This window comes from Alligator sinensis, unplaced genomic scaffold, assembly GCF_000455745.1.
Source record: "Alligator sinensis unplaced genomic scaffold, ASM45574v1 scaffold1224_1, whole genome shotgun sequence".
Lineage (NCBI taxonomy): Eukaryota > Metazoa > Chordata > Crocodylia > Alligatoridae > Alligator > Alligator sinensis.
In genome coordinates, this window is record NW_005842626.1 from 149,249 (window position 1) to 163,639 (window position 14,391).

General features: G+C 45.8%; 1 protein-coding gene across 14 annotated transcripts in view; it reads left to right on the plus strand.

The window, feature by feature from the left end:
• ATG7 (autophagy related 7) overlaps positions 1-14,391 on the plus strand; it is a 316,197-nt gene that overhangs the window by 108,163 nt on the left and 193,643 nt on the right. For all 14 annotated transcript variants that reach the window (XM_025215165.1, XM_025215166.1, XM_025215164.1 and 11 more), the window contains one exon: positions 11,653-11,733. In XM_025215165.1, the coding sequence (XP_025070950.1) occupies positions 11,653-11,733 (81 nt within the window). The remainder of the gene's footprint in view (positions 1-11,652; positions 11,734-14,391) is intronic.

Consider the following 14,391-nt stretch of genomic DNA (forward strand, 5'->3'; position numbering starts at 1 on the left):
GGCAGATGACATCGCTGGAGAATGCTACCTGGCAGAGTTAAAAACCGGCGGTGAAGAAACAGGTGAGGAGGCACCGTGGGGAGCAGACAGTGAGAGTGCCTCCCGTGCCAGGCAAGGACGGCACCGGCGGCCACCGGGAGGCCCCAGGGCAGACCCATTGGAAGGGCCCGCGAACAGTTAAAGGGACGAGGATGGCATCGAGGGACCACGGAGCTGCAGACACTGAAGTTATAAGTGGGAAAGGGCTAAGACCCCACTCCCTCCTTTTTGTTTCCATTTAACTTGTTCTTTTATGGATCACCCTAAGGGCCCCTAAGAAAGGTCAGGGGTGACATGCAGAGGAGAGGAGCAGCTGAGATGACACTGTGTGCAGCAGTGCAGCCAGGGAGATCCAACATAGCTACAGGGACTGTGGAGCGTCCTGAAGAGATCAAGGACAGGATAAGATCACTAGGAACACGGCGGACAGGAATGGCACAGGAGTCAACCTCAAAGTGCGAGCCAATCGATCATAGAGTGGCTGTCATAAGGATTGACGCATGGCTGGGGTGTAGGGGAGGTGGAACCCGAAGAATTCCCACTAGGGAGTATGACTGACCTGGAAGGCGCTACGAGAGGGAGCCCCACCACTGAAGGGAAGAACAGTGTCGTGGCAGGCAAGTTTTGGCGCTTCCCTCAGGGAGAACGCGAGCCCTCGCCAAGACTGCAGGAGCCAACACTGCGGCCAACCCCAGGCGCACACTCCAAGGCAGCAAGGGAACGCCTATACAAGACTAGGCAGGCATGGGGCGTAAAGCCAACATCTTCCCACTGGAAATGAAAGTGGGAAGGTAACTATACATTACCTCTGTCCGGGTACTAACCCATGCCAGAACAGTGGTTATCCCCTGTCCCTAGGAAAACCACCTGCTAGATCAGGGGTGGGCAAAATATGGCCCGTGGGCTGGATCTAGCCCACCAGGCCATTCTATCTGGCCCATGGGGCCCCTAAAACAATTAGTACATTAATATTTATTTGCTCCTGGCTGCCTGTGAAAGCTGACACGAGTCAGAGGCAGTAGGACCCAAGGGAAGCCCTCAGCAGAGCGAAGCAGCCCAGCCCCACCCCACCCCACCCCTAGCCATTTCACTGTCTTCCTACCCCTGCCCTGCTCCAGCACCACGTGAATTCTGGCTGCATCGCTGGACCAGGGAGCACAGGGCCGTGTGTGTGTGTGTGTGTGTGCGCGCGTGCAGGCAGGGGCAGTGTGTGTGTAGGGAGGGGGGTTGTGTGTGTGCAGGCAGGGGCAGTGTGTGTGCGTGTGTGTGTTCATAGGGTGAGTTGCACACACACACTGCACCATACACATGCACCCACACCCCCCTTACACTGTCATACATGCAGACTCACACACTCCCTCACACACCCCAGCCACCCTGCCCTACACATAGCCCCCCACCAGCTCCATACCCACCCACACAGCCACAGCCCCCCCCACTAACTTATGCACACCCCTCACGATATACAAGAGTAAGACTTCATTTTAAGCTATTGTGCAATCACTTTTGTGTACTTGAAACAAATGCATGTAAATCAAGACAAAAATATTTTTGAAATCAAATTAATGAATGCTGTAGTTGTTTACTTTTTAAAATATAATTTGGTATTCTGAGATGACAAAACCCCTTGCTGAAAGGAGTACTTCCTGGGGTGGGACGGGACTTAAGGTGGCAAAGGTCAGGGGTTAGGGAGCAGGACTTCCAGTTACAAGATGGAGACCAAGGGGCAGGGCAACTGTCAAGGGGTGGGGCTACCTATGCGGCCCTCAGCAGCTTGCAAAAACTTGGTAAGCACCCCCCTGCCTAAAATAATTGCCATCCCTGTGCTAGATCATGGTGTCCCTTCTGCCAGGTAACCTTATGGAAACCTACCATAAAGATAGGTGAATAGAGCCTGTATGTATAAGGTAGGGGGGTGTGTGTGTGTGCGTGTGTGTGTGTGCGCGTGTGTGTGTCCCCAACCCAGTGTCAGCTCTTTTTCAGGTCATGGTGAGCCACTGCATTGAATACATTTCAACTTCCTCTTCACTCCCACAGCTGAACTTCACCTTTCTTTCCCACTTCCAGTCATTCCTGTTTCCTTATCAGCCTTAAAGGTTTGGAAAACGTCACCAAATGGGGCCCCAAAGAGTTCATCCAGAAGCCCTCTGTCACCCCCTTTCTTAGCCTGTCTCATAGGATTAGTGTGGCTCTGCCGTCCAGGAGGTGGAGTCACACCAGGTTGCCCTGTGCCTCATTCAAATATCAATTTTGGAGGATCCCAGAACTGACAAGAGCACCTGGTTCTAGTCATGTGTGGGTGTCTAATTAGCACATGGACCCTCTGTGGGCAATATCTGGAGTACCCATATGTGTTAAATAGTGCTGAGCTCTGGGATCACCGTGGCTTGAAATGCTGTTGTGTCTGCTGGGGTCCAACTCAGTGAACTGTATGATAAATCATGAGTCTTTTGGCTTGTGTCTAATTTCATGCATAGTTGAGAACCTTTTTTTTTTCTTTTTTGTATCACTGCTTTGCCTTTTGGCTCAGATCAAGTGTAGTTCCTGTTCCCATCAGAGCAGAGGACCCTTGTGGTCTCCACCTACGTGTAGGAGTGAGGGAGACTGGTCTCATTTTTGGATTTCAGGTGTCCAGGCAGCCAAGGCAAGGAAGGCAGCAACTTCCAGAAGAGGAGCAGCCAGAAGAGGAGTAGCAGGATCGAATGGAAGAGGTTTCCCCATGGGTTTCAAGGTGAATGGATATGAATTGCAGTCTGGTCTTCTCCCTAATGGCATGAGTAGAGAAGATTTTAACAACAAAGTTCTACAAGAGCTACTCCAGGTAAACAAGGAAGATCTATTTTACATATGGAGGCTGCAAACTGGCAGTCAGGGCAGAAACCAAAACAGCCTGCTTCATGAAATACTTTGCAGGGCACCTGTTGTGAAACTGGTGGGTATGCTAGCTGCCATGGTTCTACAAGTTCCGTGAGCAGTTCTTGAACAGATATAAGGTACAGAATGAAACCCCAAGAGCCCTGACTAACCACTGGAAGATGCAGGAAATAGTAAGGGGAAGGGACAGACTGACACCTGTGGATGTACTCCTTGGCAACAGCTGCAAGGCCATGTGGGAGTGAATCTTCCAGGAAGAAGGAAATGCATAGAAACTTGAACTGGCAAGCAGCCCACCAGGCACCCTCCATGTGGGCACTGAACAGGGTTCAAATTATAAGGGAGCTCTGGGGTGCTGAGACGAGATAAGAGACAGGAGCACCCCCATAAGAGATGAACTTCATTCCCTCCCCTCCCCCCCATCCCACACCTCAGGCAGCAGTGGCAGCAGATGTGGCTCCTTTCAGCTTCTGGCTGTCACTGCCACAGACTCCCACTCAAGAATCATAATGTAATTCGAACCCTGATGCTGACACACAGAGAGGCTCTCCAGCCTTTCCCAAGGCAAACCTGCTGGTGGATGGAGAAGCAATTGATCACCTCCTTTGGAGCTGCCCATATGCCACGGAGGCATGGGGGAGAGTAGACCAACTCCTCCAGGTGGTGACAGGGGTCAAGACCCTGACCACAGAGATGGCACTGTTTGGCCATTGGACCAAGCAGCAATGGACCCCAACAGCCAGCTTCAGCAAATTCATATCCTGCTTCAGGAACACCCTGTTCATGTACAGGCACGTGAACCTCCCAGTCAAGGACTGCATCAAAATGGGAGTGAGTGAGCTATACTTTAAGAAGATGGGAAAAGAGGATGGGGAAGAGATGACAGAAGATATGTGGAAGAGGAAAGATTGGCACATGCTGCTTAAGAATGAGACCAGCTGAGAGGATGAGGAAGAGGATGATGACAATGAGGAGGAAGAGAATGACAAAGATGACTTAGACTAGAGATGGCAGAGCCGTGAAAGGACTAGGTAAAGAAACAGAAAAATCATAGGGCTGTAGAGAGAGGAAAGGAGAGGGGAAGGGAAGGGCATGGAGGTGGTTTGCATTTCTTGTAACGGGTAAAGGAAATGGCAGCAGGCACACAGGTATGCGGGTGCTGTTATTGTAACAGAAAGGGTAGTTAACCGTAGTGTTAACAGGGATGATGACAGTTAACTGTAGTGTGTTATGTTAAGTGTTCTGTGTCAGTCAAGAGACAGGATGGTTAAAGTACAAGTGTGTGTGTATATATAGGTTTATATATGTATAATATCTATTTTTGCAAAAAAAACAGGCTGTACTATATATAAGTAAGTACAAAAGTGCTGCTTAAAAATTATGTTCGTGGAGTGTCTGCTCTTATACTTGCAGCAGTTTCCAAAAAAAGGTACAATTCTGGATGAACCAAGTCTATGTTGATTTCAAGGTCAATGTTTTCAAATTTGCTCCTCATTTCCACATGCTCAGGGAGAGCAGGGTTTGGCAGTAAAGCGGGGGGGGGGGGGGGGAGTAAGGGGGGGGGGGGGGGGGGGTGGCAGCACGGGAAGGGACTGCAGAGAGAAGTATGGGCAGAGGGAAGAGAGGGCAATGGGGCTACTTGGCCTCCCAAATGTATTTTCCCCTGCTATAGGAGTGGGAGGGCGATAAATTCAAGGCAGACCTCCAATAATTACATTCTGTACCTGGAAATATGTAACAAATGTATACATTTTCCATATATAGAATCTAAATATTGGGGAGTTGTCTTGTATTCAAGTATAATTACAGCTATATTCAGGGTCATCTTGTATTGAGGTGCATACAGATATTTCCATCACAGTTAGATGCATTCCAATGATCCCTAACTGCTAGGACTGCCTCTGGTAGGCAGAGAAATAGCTAAGGGTACCCACCATAAAGTGAAGCAACCCAGAAACTACTCTACTGTCCTCACCTCCCACAGTGTTCCAGAAACTATATCATATACCTTGACTTTAGCAAGGCTTTTGATAAGGTCTCCCACAACATTCTTGCAAACAAACTAAGGACATATGGGTTGCATAAATGGATAGAAGGTAGATAGAAAACTGACTGGATCATGGGGCTCATGTGGTTGTACATGATGCCTCGATGTCTAGTTGGCAGCTGGTATCAAGTGAAGTGCCCCAGGGGCCTGTCTTGGGGCCAGTTTTGTTCAATATGTTCATCAACGACCTGGAAGATGAAATGGTGCACGCAAGTTTGCAGATGACATCAAGCTGGGGAAGTACTAGAAAGGCTGAAGGGTAGGATTAGGGGGAGACCTAGACAAATTGGAGGATTAGACCAAAAAAACCGTCATGTTCAATAATGACAGGTGCGAAGTCCTGCACTTTGAATAGAGCAATCACATGCAAGAGTACAAGCTGGGGACCATTGGGTAAGCAGCAGCTGTGCAGAAAAGGACCTGGGGTTACAGTGGATAATAAGCTAAATATGAACAAACAGTGTGCCCTTGTTGCCAAGAAGGTTAACAGCATCCTGGGCTGCATTGGTTTGAGTGTTGCTAGTGGAGAGAGTCCAGTGGAGAGCAACAAAAATGGTGAGGGGGCTGGGGCATGTGAAAGGAGAAGAGAGCACTTCAGAGAGGCACCTTGAGTTGATGATATCAAAAGGGATAACTTGTAGAGGGACATAAAGTTTATAGGAGCTGGTACAGGTAATGGGACAAGAATCCAGAGTCCCTGCTGAAACCATTCTTGCAGTAACAGCTGTGAGGCACCATTATGGGGCCGATGACTTATGAGGAGAGACTGAGAACTGGTCTTATTTAGTCTAGAGAAGAGAAGGCTGAGTGGGGATTTAATAGCAGCCTTCAACTACCTGAAGGGTGGTTCAAAAGAGGATGGAGCTAAACAGTGGTGGCAGATGATAGAACAAGGAACAACAGTCTCAAGTTGCAGCAAGGGAAGTTTAGGTTAGATATTAGGAAGAATGTTCTCACTGGGAAGACAGTAAAGCACTGGAACAGCTTACCCAGAGAGGTTGTAGAATCTCCATCATTGGAGGTTTTTAAGACCCTACTAGACAAAAACTTAGCTGATATGATCTAGTTGGGGGTGGTTCTGCTTTGAGCAGGTGGTTGGACTAGATGACCTCCTGAGGTCCCTTTCAAACCAAATTTTCTGTGATTCTATGATAAACCAAGTTCAACTTTGATGCAGCCCAGAATAAGGGACATAATGTATTGCACTTAACATCATAATTCTCTAGTTTATTTGAGCATTTGTGATGTTGTATATAACCCTCTTCTGCTTTCTACTTAACTCAAACTCCAGTGACTGTGAATGTGTCAGTAGTCTTCAGTTATATTGGATATAGAGAAACCTTTGCATTTTCATTGACTGAATTTTGGGGTTTGGGACATATGGTGCACTCTTGCTGGACAATAAAGCCCTTTTCACTTTGCATTTGTGGAGACAAGGCACAGCATTTCCAAGCTAAAGCCCATCTTTCCATGGCACCTAAAAACTAGTCAGTATTGCCGTATTTATTTGAGTGTTATTATTTCTTTGTAAATAGTATAAGAACATTTCTTTGCTCCAGAAATAGAGGGGTAAAATTATTAAAATTTTGGTTACACCCAGAGGGGATGGTCAATATAAAAACAAATATTTTATTGCACTTTTGAGTTTGCTTGCTTGCTGCAAGTTTTGGGGAGTAAATTGCAACAATTCACTTTTTTTCAGTGATATTTTTATACTTGCCCAATAGCGTAATATGCTTATCATCTGGACCAAGTGCGAATAAATAGTGATTTCTGGAGCTATCCACAGGCATTTGTTTCCTTTTGAGGTGATGAAAATGTGAAATGATAATTGAAGTAAAACTTTTGTCCATTTTATGAGTAAGACGCTCACTTCCATGATAACATGTCTAATGAAAAGCCATTTGCCTTTTAACCTAAAACCATCCTGCCTTTATTCAGAAACAGTTCTTTTGTAGTCTTGAGGATATATATCCTCCTACAAGAAATGGGATGGTAATGTAAAAAAAAATATTGTTGAAGCTCTGTAGATTCATGTGTTATAAAAATGTACAGGTTTATTTTTAAACATTTTACATTTGTATCTTCAAAAATAGTAATTAAATCAGATGTTGATGTATTTGCTCTAATTTCATTGTGTATATGGTGTTTTGGTTTTTGGGGTTTTTTTATTTAACCTTAGTCATGGTTTTGTGTGTCAAAAAATTGATGCTATGTTGATGCCCTTGGTAAAAGAGATCTGTATGTTCACAGTCTCTTTTTAAAATGACAGATTGGCACTAGTATGACCATAATTTCCTGTTCTTTGGCATCCATATTTATAGATCTCCTCTGCTTCTAAGAATTACTTTGTTTTGCCCCAATTAATACTCTGTCTTGTTAGTAAAAAAGTAGTAGTACTGTTTGTATACTTACTTGCTAGCATTTTTGCAAGGTTTAAGAATTCTTTTTATGTCCCTTCCAGAATGGGAATTCTTAAGATCAGTCAAACAACTCTGTGTGTGTCTTATAAAATTGTTTTTTTACAAAGTGGTCAGAAATACTGTGTTAGTTACAGAAGTCATTTGCACAACAATAGTTAGCTGTGTTGCAATGTCTTCATGCAAGGTCAGCATTTTTTCCTCTCCCTTGCTCCAGAAGTCTGGACAAATGGTTTCCCGTTGGTTAGGGAGATGTAATCCAATCCTTGTGCCCTTTGCCTGTATTATATCCCTTTTAATATAAAAGGAAGGAACTGCTTTAGTTCACTAACCTCCTTTCTCCTGTTAGCAAAATTGTATTGGTGTTTTTCAGGTATTGCTGCCTCTTTCCTTTCTTCCCAGATATGCTTTTTCCTGTACCGTTTTAAGAACAGCTGTCTCTCTCTCCCCCTCTTTCTCCTCCCCCCCCTCCCCCCAACTCCCCACAAAGGGTCCACTACATTTGGATGCTTTTGGCACTTATCTTATTGCTGCTTGCTGAGAGCCATAGTAAATCACTACATGAGCATTCCTTGAAGTTTCATGGCAGTAGAACTACTTACAGAGTAAGGTGCTGTTGTGTATAACACTGTGCACTGGGATATAGTCTAGAGTTTTTCACAGCCCAGTATGAGATGCTAATAGCTTGATTTATCAGTATTGCTAAGGCCCCTGCCACATGTTACACTTAAGACATGATTAACCAGTTAATCACATCTTTAACATGTAGCTGGAATACAATTTAAGTAAATAATGGCATCGTAAAGCAAGGAATAAGCCACAAAGTTATGTAAATAACTCACACACGTGTGCACACACACATACACACACACACACATGAAGTGATTCTTGACACTATTAATTGAACATGTGGCCAGGTGCACCCATGTGACTGGGAGCCCTGTCAGCTCACTCCCCCTACACCAGCAGTAAGGCATTATGGGATCTGATGTTTGATCCCACAATCATGCCTCCTAGTGTGCATGGGTGGCATGACAGGAAATGCGATTGTGTGGATCACATATCAGATACTATTATACCTTTACCTGCATGTCTGACAGGGGCCTAAGTTTCATTTTATCTAGGTGTGAAGCCTGACAACTTACATAAATCGAGGCTAACCAAAGTGAGAAAAGAAATATATGATTTTTTAAAACTTTTAACACAAAACAAGTAATGACCCTTAAAAAGGCATTTGGGCAAGTAACTACCAGTATATGTCGGGGTCACCAAGCAGTTTATTACAATAATAAGTCACGCAGTTTGGAAACAAATATGAAATTTTCTCCTTATGGTGGTAACTAGTGAAAGGGCCTCAATCTGCTAAGAAATCTTTAATTAGCTTGCAATTAAATAATTTTTTTTGCAAAAATCTTGTTGGTCTAATAAAAGATATCACCTCTACCATGAGCCCTGATTGCTTGAATGGTTAATGGAATTTAAATTGTATTCAGATTTCAGAGATAATGGTGCTTGAGTTAAACAGAAAGTTAATATCTCTGAACTGCTGTTGCAAGCTCTCTGCTGACCTGGGATGGAGTTTCCGTTTACATCATTAGTGAATGTTCAAATGCTGAAGGTTACCTATTTAAACCTAATGGATGAAAACCTGGCTCCTCTGAAGTCAGAAAGATTTTTGTCGAGACTTTCCATTTCTGGATATTTGAATATCAAAAAATGAAAATGTGGCCAGGAAGTACAGTTGTGGGGCAATTGAATATTTTAGAATAATGCAGCAGCTTAAATATCCTCGTGATATGGGATTATACAGCATATGTGCACACATGCAGGTGTGTGTGTGTGTGTAAGGGAATACCTGATATACATGTTATATGATGATCAGCTGCTCCTAGAAAGTTACACAAACTTGATTGAAAGTGTAAACCGGTTATTAGTTGTATGGCCATAGCACCTAAAAGTCCTCAGTCATGGGCCGGAATCCTTTTACACTGGATAATGTAGAATCACAAAATGAAAAGACAGCCAATGCTCCAAATATTTTACAATTAAAGTAGTCAAACCATGTAAAATTAAAGGCTATTCCTGATGCAGACCTTTGTATGCTTCAGCTGGGGAAACAAATTAGGAAAGAGGAAAAGATTTTTAAAAAAATCCTGAACATTCAATAAACGTCTAGCGCAGATGTCAGCAACCCCCGGCACATGTGCCGAGCACGGCACATGAGGCCATTTTGCTCAGCGTGCCACTGCCAGTCTGGGTTTTAGGCAGCTGCTGCCAGCCACAAAGCCCAGGCTGCTCCCAGCAGGTGGCTGGGGGGCTGCAAGCCCTGCCGCAGGCAGACCGGGCTCTGTGATTGACAGCAGCTACCCAGAGCCTGGACCGGTTGCAGCTAGGAGGCTGCAAACATTGGCTTTGGGCTCCAGCATTAGCTCCTTACCAGCGGGTGCGCACACGCCTCAGAGTGAACGGTGGGGGAGCAGCCTGAGGCAGCACAACCCCAGGCTCTCCCCCACTGCTGGCACAGAGCTGATGACGGGGCTCCGGAGCCCAGTGCAGCTGTTTGTAGCCAGCCTGGGCTCTGGGCAGCTGCAGCAGGCTCCACAGCCCTGGCATCAGCTCTGTGCTGGCAGCGACTGTACGTGAATCTCAGGGTGGACAGTGGGAAGGGTGTGCCACCTCAGGCCCTATTCCCACTGTCCGCTCCAGTGCGCACATGCACCCACTGGTATGGAGCTGATGCTGGAGCCCAGAGCAGCTGTTTGCAGCCCCCTGGCTGTAGCCGACACAGACTCGGGTAGCTGCTGCCAACCGTGGAGCCCAGACTGCTTGCAGCAGGGCTTGCAGCTGAGCCCCCCTGACTCCCACCTGCTCTGAGCCCAGCCCTGGCCCAGCCCACCAGGATGAGGCTGGTGCTACTCCTTGCTAGGAGCACTGCACCATTTGCAGACTTAGCTGTGTGGGGTGGGTGGGTGGTTGGGCTGATGGGCAGGCTCTGGGTCGGGGCCTTGGCCAGCTGTGCTGCAGCCCAGGGGCTGGCTTCCTGGGGAAGCACGAGGCTCTGGCAGAGCCAGGGCATTGTTGGGTCGGACTTTGTCCAGTGGCCCAGGAGCCCCACTCCATACACCCACGTATCCGGTTGTGTGTGTTTGTCTGCCTCTGTCTGGTTCTGTGTGTCTGTGTGCGCACACGTGTCTGGTTCCGGATGTGTGCGCGCATGTGTCTGTTCTGGGTGTGTTCTGGTTCTCTGTGTGCGTGCGTGTGTGTGTGTGTCTGGTTCTCTCTCTGCTCTCCTTTTTCTTTCTCTCCTCTTTCTCTTGTCTCTCTTTTCTTCTCTCATTGCAACATGCTCAACAAAAAGGGAATACGCAACAGCAAAGGCAACATTTATGATGATTAAATATACTAATATGCAGTGCGTCCTGCCATGCCCCCCCTCCGCCCCCCCTGCCCCCCCCCGGCCCCCCCCCCCCTTTTTTTTTTCTGGCATCCCAGCACTCCAGCACCTTCCAAGATAGACATTGTGGTTTTTTTCAGCACTCCAGCCAAAAATTGTTGCCTACCCCCTGGTCTAGAGCAAAAAAGAAAAATTAGTATTGTACAATGAATCTCAGTGTCCAAATGGCTGATTATTCCAACAATCAGCAAGGTACAACATGGCATAAGAATAAGATCAGTTTATTAAAGAGAGGAAAAATGGGAGAAAGGAAAAGCACCTTTGTCCTAATGAAGTGAAGGACTCTGGCTAGCATTGGGCTGCACCATAAAGTGCTTGCAAGGTCATATACTCTATCAGAACCAATACACTCAACATTTCTTACTCATATATGCTAATATATCTAGTTCTTTAAACTTTACCTATTGGATGCATTATAACCAGACAGCACAATAATAATCAATATTTAAATTTCCAAATTATTGTAATACTTGGAGAAACAAATCTATTTAAATAATTATGACATGATTTTCCTTTTTGGTTTCTGAGACTGAGTGGTTGCAGACAAAAAATTCAGACTCCAGGTGGGGCTGTGCCGCTATTCCTAGTTAGATAATTCTGTATTTTAAAAAGTCCTGTTATTACCTGTCTACAGAAAAATGAACCAAAACACAAACTGTCTCAGTACTGATTACATAGGAAGGATTACTGAGGCCGCTGTTTAGCAGCAATATAGAATCTTGTTCATCTTCTGGCTGAATGTCTCCAACTCAGCTTGAATTTGGAAATGTATCATTATTATTATTGCGAGCATAAGCCTGCATCTTCTTTCTTTCCAGATTCGTGGATTTTTATCAAGATTTGATAACGTCCTTCCTGTGAGCCTGGCATTTGACAAGTGCACAGCCTGCTCTCCCAAAGTAAGTCTGAATTGTTTGTTTATGTCTGCTTTCTCAATGGTCACAGTTCCAAAATTGTGTCCTGTTTTACAGGCAGGTCATATGGAATCTTAAGGGCTAGTTTATATAAAAACACTTTTTTTTCTTGTTTCTTGGGGTCCGGGGTCTAACCAAATACTACAGTTTAAATCATTTTGGCCTGACTCCCTACTTCCTAAATTATTATATGGTTTTCTTTGTGGATAGAGCTGCCAAGTCCATCTTCTATTGTCTCTGCCTAAGAGCTTCATGCTGCAATATAAATAAATAAAGATTATGTTCAGTTTTAGGGACACACAATAAATAGGTTTTCCCCTTAGATTTCAACAAAAAGGCACCAAAGTTGATATGTTGCTATCATGTTCATCACAGAGACATTACCAATTTTTTTTAAGCATACACTTAAAGAATAATCTTCTTTGTTTGTGGTTTGCTTGGGTCTCCTTAATTACATGAGAAATAAGGCTAAGTGTCTGTCTACCTGCACCTGTCCTGCACTAGGGTATCTTTTTGCAAATATGTAAAGTTGCTTTAATGTTTGATGCCTTGCCATGAGCACTTGTACTCAGGGATAAAATAAATATCATCTTCATAATACTTTTTATTAATGAATCTCCTTCATTTTGATACTGGTGGTGACCGTCCTGAATCAGCTAATGCATTACAGCAGTTGCTAGGATTCTGAGTTGAATATTGCCAGAACACCAGTGTGTCCACTAGTGTACGTCTATGTGAGGCCTCGTCATGCTTGGATTGTTTTCCTGTACTGTAGCCTTGAAAGCTCTTGGCAACTTTTCTAGGGTTGCGTAGACTAAGTTCAAGTAATCTTGACTGGGATATCTCAGTATGAAGAGGCCATGGTTTGACTCATAATTTGGCACACATGGAAGTGCTATTAATTCAGTCAAGTCTTCCCACTCTCTTCACTAAATTCATCCTTTGTATTCCAAATACAGATCACCAGCTTCTGAGGGGCTGTGGATCTTTTGACAATGAAGAGATCTCATACAGGAACTACCTTTGTTGATACAGTATTCCTGTCATTCTTTTAGGGCAGCTGACACATTAGTCAGGCTCTTGGGGACTTGAATGTGCATAATCTCTTTAGGAGTTCAAGTGTTAGGCTTACAAATTGCTTTTTCTGGGAGCACATCCCTACTTTCTTGAATGGCTGAGCAATCAGGAAGTAGTACTTTTTTTCTTCTTTTCCACCAGCACATTTTTTTTAGAGGTTTGGTATATATCATGTCTCCCATCTCTCCTTTTTTTTTTTATATTAAAGTACAGTTTCTGATAGTTCATGTTTAATTTTCCTCTTAAATAGCTTTTCAATTGCCTATGTATCTATTCCATGAACAGATGACCCTATACTCTCATGAAGTTTTATCCAGTCTTCAGATTATATATACATTTTAAAAATGAATTTAGAGAACAGTAAATGAAATGCAGGTATCCATATCCATTTTTGTAAGCAAATGATTTCCTCTTGATGGTCATTTTAAGAGTCCTGTTTTACATAAACTGACTAGATGATTTAGTAAAAGCTGACTTGGATTTTAGCAGATGTGCTATTTCCATAGAGATCATTTTTCATGTGGTTAGAGGATTAAATTACTTTTGTGCTGAAAACGTTGCTTTGTTGTGTTGCAGAGCACTTAGGTGCCCTGCTCCTGAAGAGGGGAAACTGCTAGGGAAAAAGCCGTAACAGTGAGTAAGGAGCCCAGCTGTTGATCACCAGGGCAACCAGAGTAGTTAGTGCCCACACCTGTCAGCGGTCAGCTGACTGAGAGGGGCAGGGCCTGGCACATATAAACCCCAGGGCTGAGGCCAGGCTGGGAGTTCCCTACCAGCAGCCAGGGGGGAAAGAGCTCCCCCCTAAGCAAAGCTGAGAGGAGAGGCCCTACCGCAGGTACAGCCCTGGGCCGGGTAAAGGATGGAGGATCCATGGGGTGTTTTGAGTAATGTTGTTAAAGCCGGGCGGCTTCCGTTTATGTTATAGCTGAGGGGCTTGCATTTTGTTTACTGTTTAAGACCAGTGGTTTAGGTGGGGCTATTAGGGGTTGGAGGAGGCCTCATAGGGGACCCACAGCAGTGTGGGGACCCCAGCGCCAGCAAGGGCACAGCAGTCGGGGTGCACTGACCCCAGCCCTAGAAAGGGGGCACTTGAGAAGCCCCAGGAGAGGGGGCAGAGTGAGACCAGGGCCGAGGAGAGCCCAGGCGCCAGAGAAGGCGCAGACCAAAAGAGACTGTGCCCGCCTCCGCTCAAGAAGGCGCTCTCGGGCAACTCTTGTGCGAGCGGCTAACCGGGTCTGCCCCGGTCTCGCTGGAAGGTCCCCAGAGGGTGCCCCAGGAGCCGGTGGCAGGGGCCTGGAACTCGCCGACCGAGGCCTTAACTGGGCCCACAGCGGAGGGGTCCCCCTCTCTGCGGTCTCCAGTGCCAAACGCCTGTGGGCAGGCACTCACGGGGCTCCGACCTCCCCTACACCCCGGCCAACGCCACCTTCGGTCAAGGACCTTCTGCTCCCGTATCCCTGGCCCGAGGATCCCGTGTCCTGAGCCCTTTAGCCCCTGCGGGCTTCTTCCCCGACGTTCTCGCCGGCATCTCCGTCGACTCTCCCCGGTTCCCTCACCAGCGTTCCT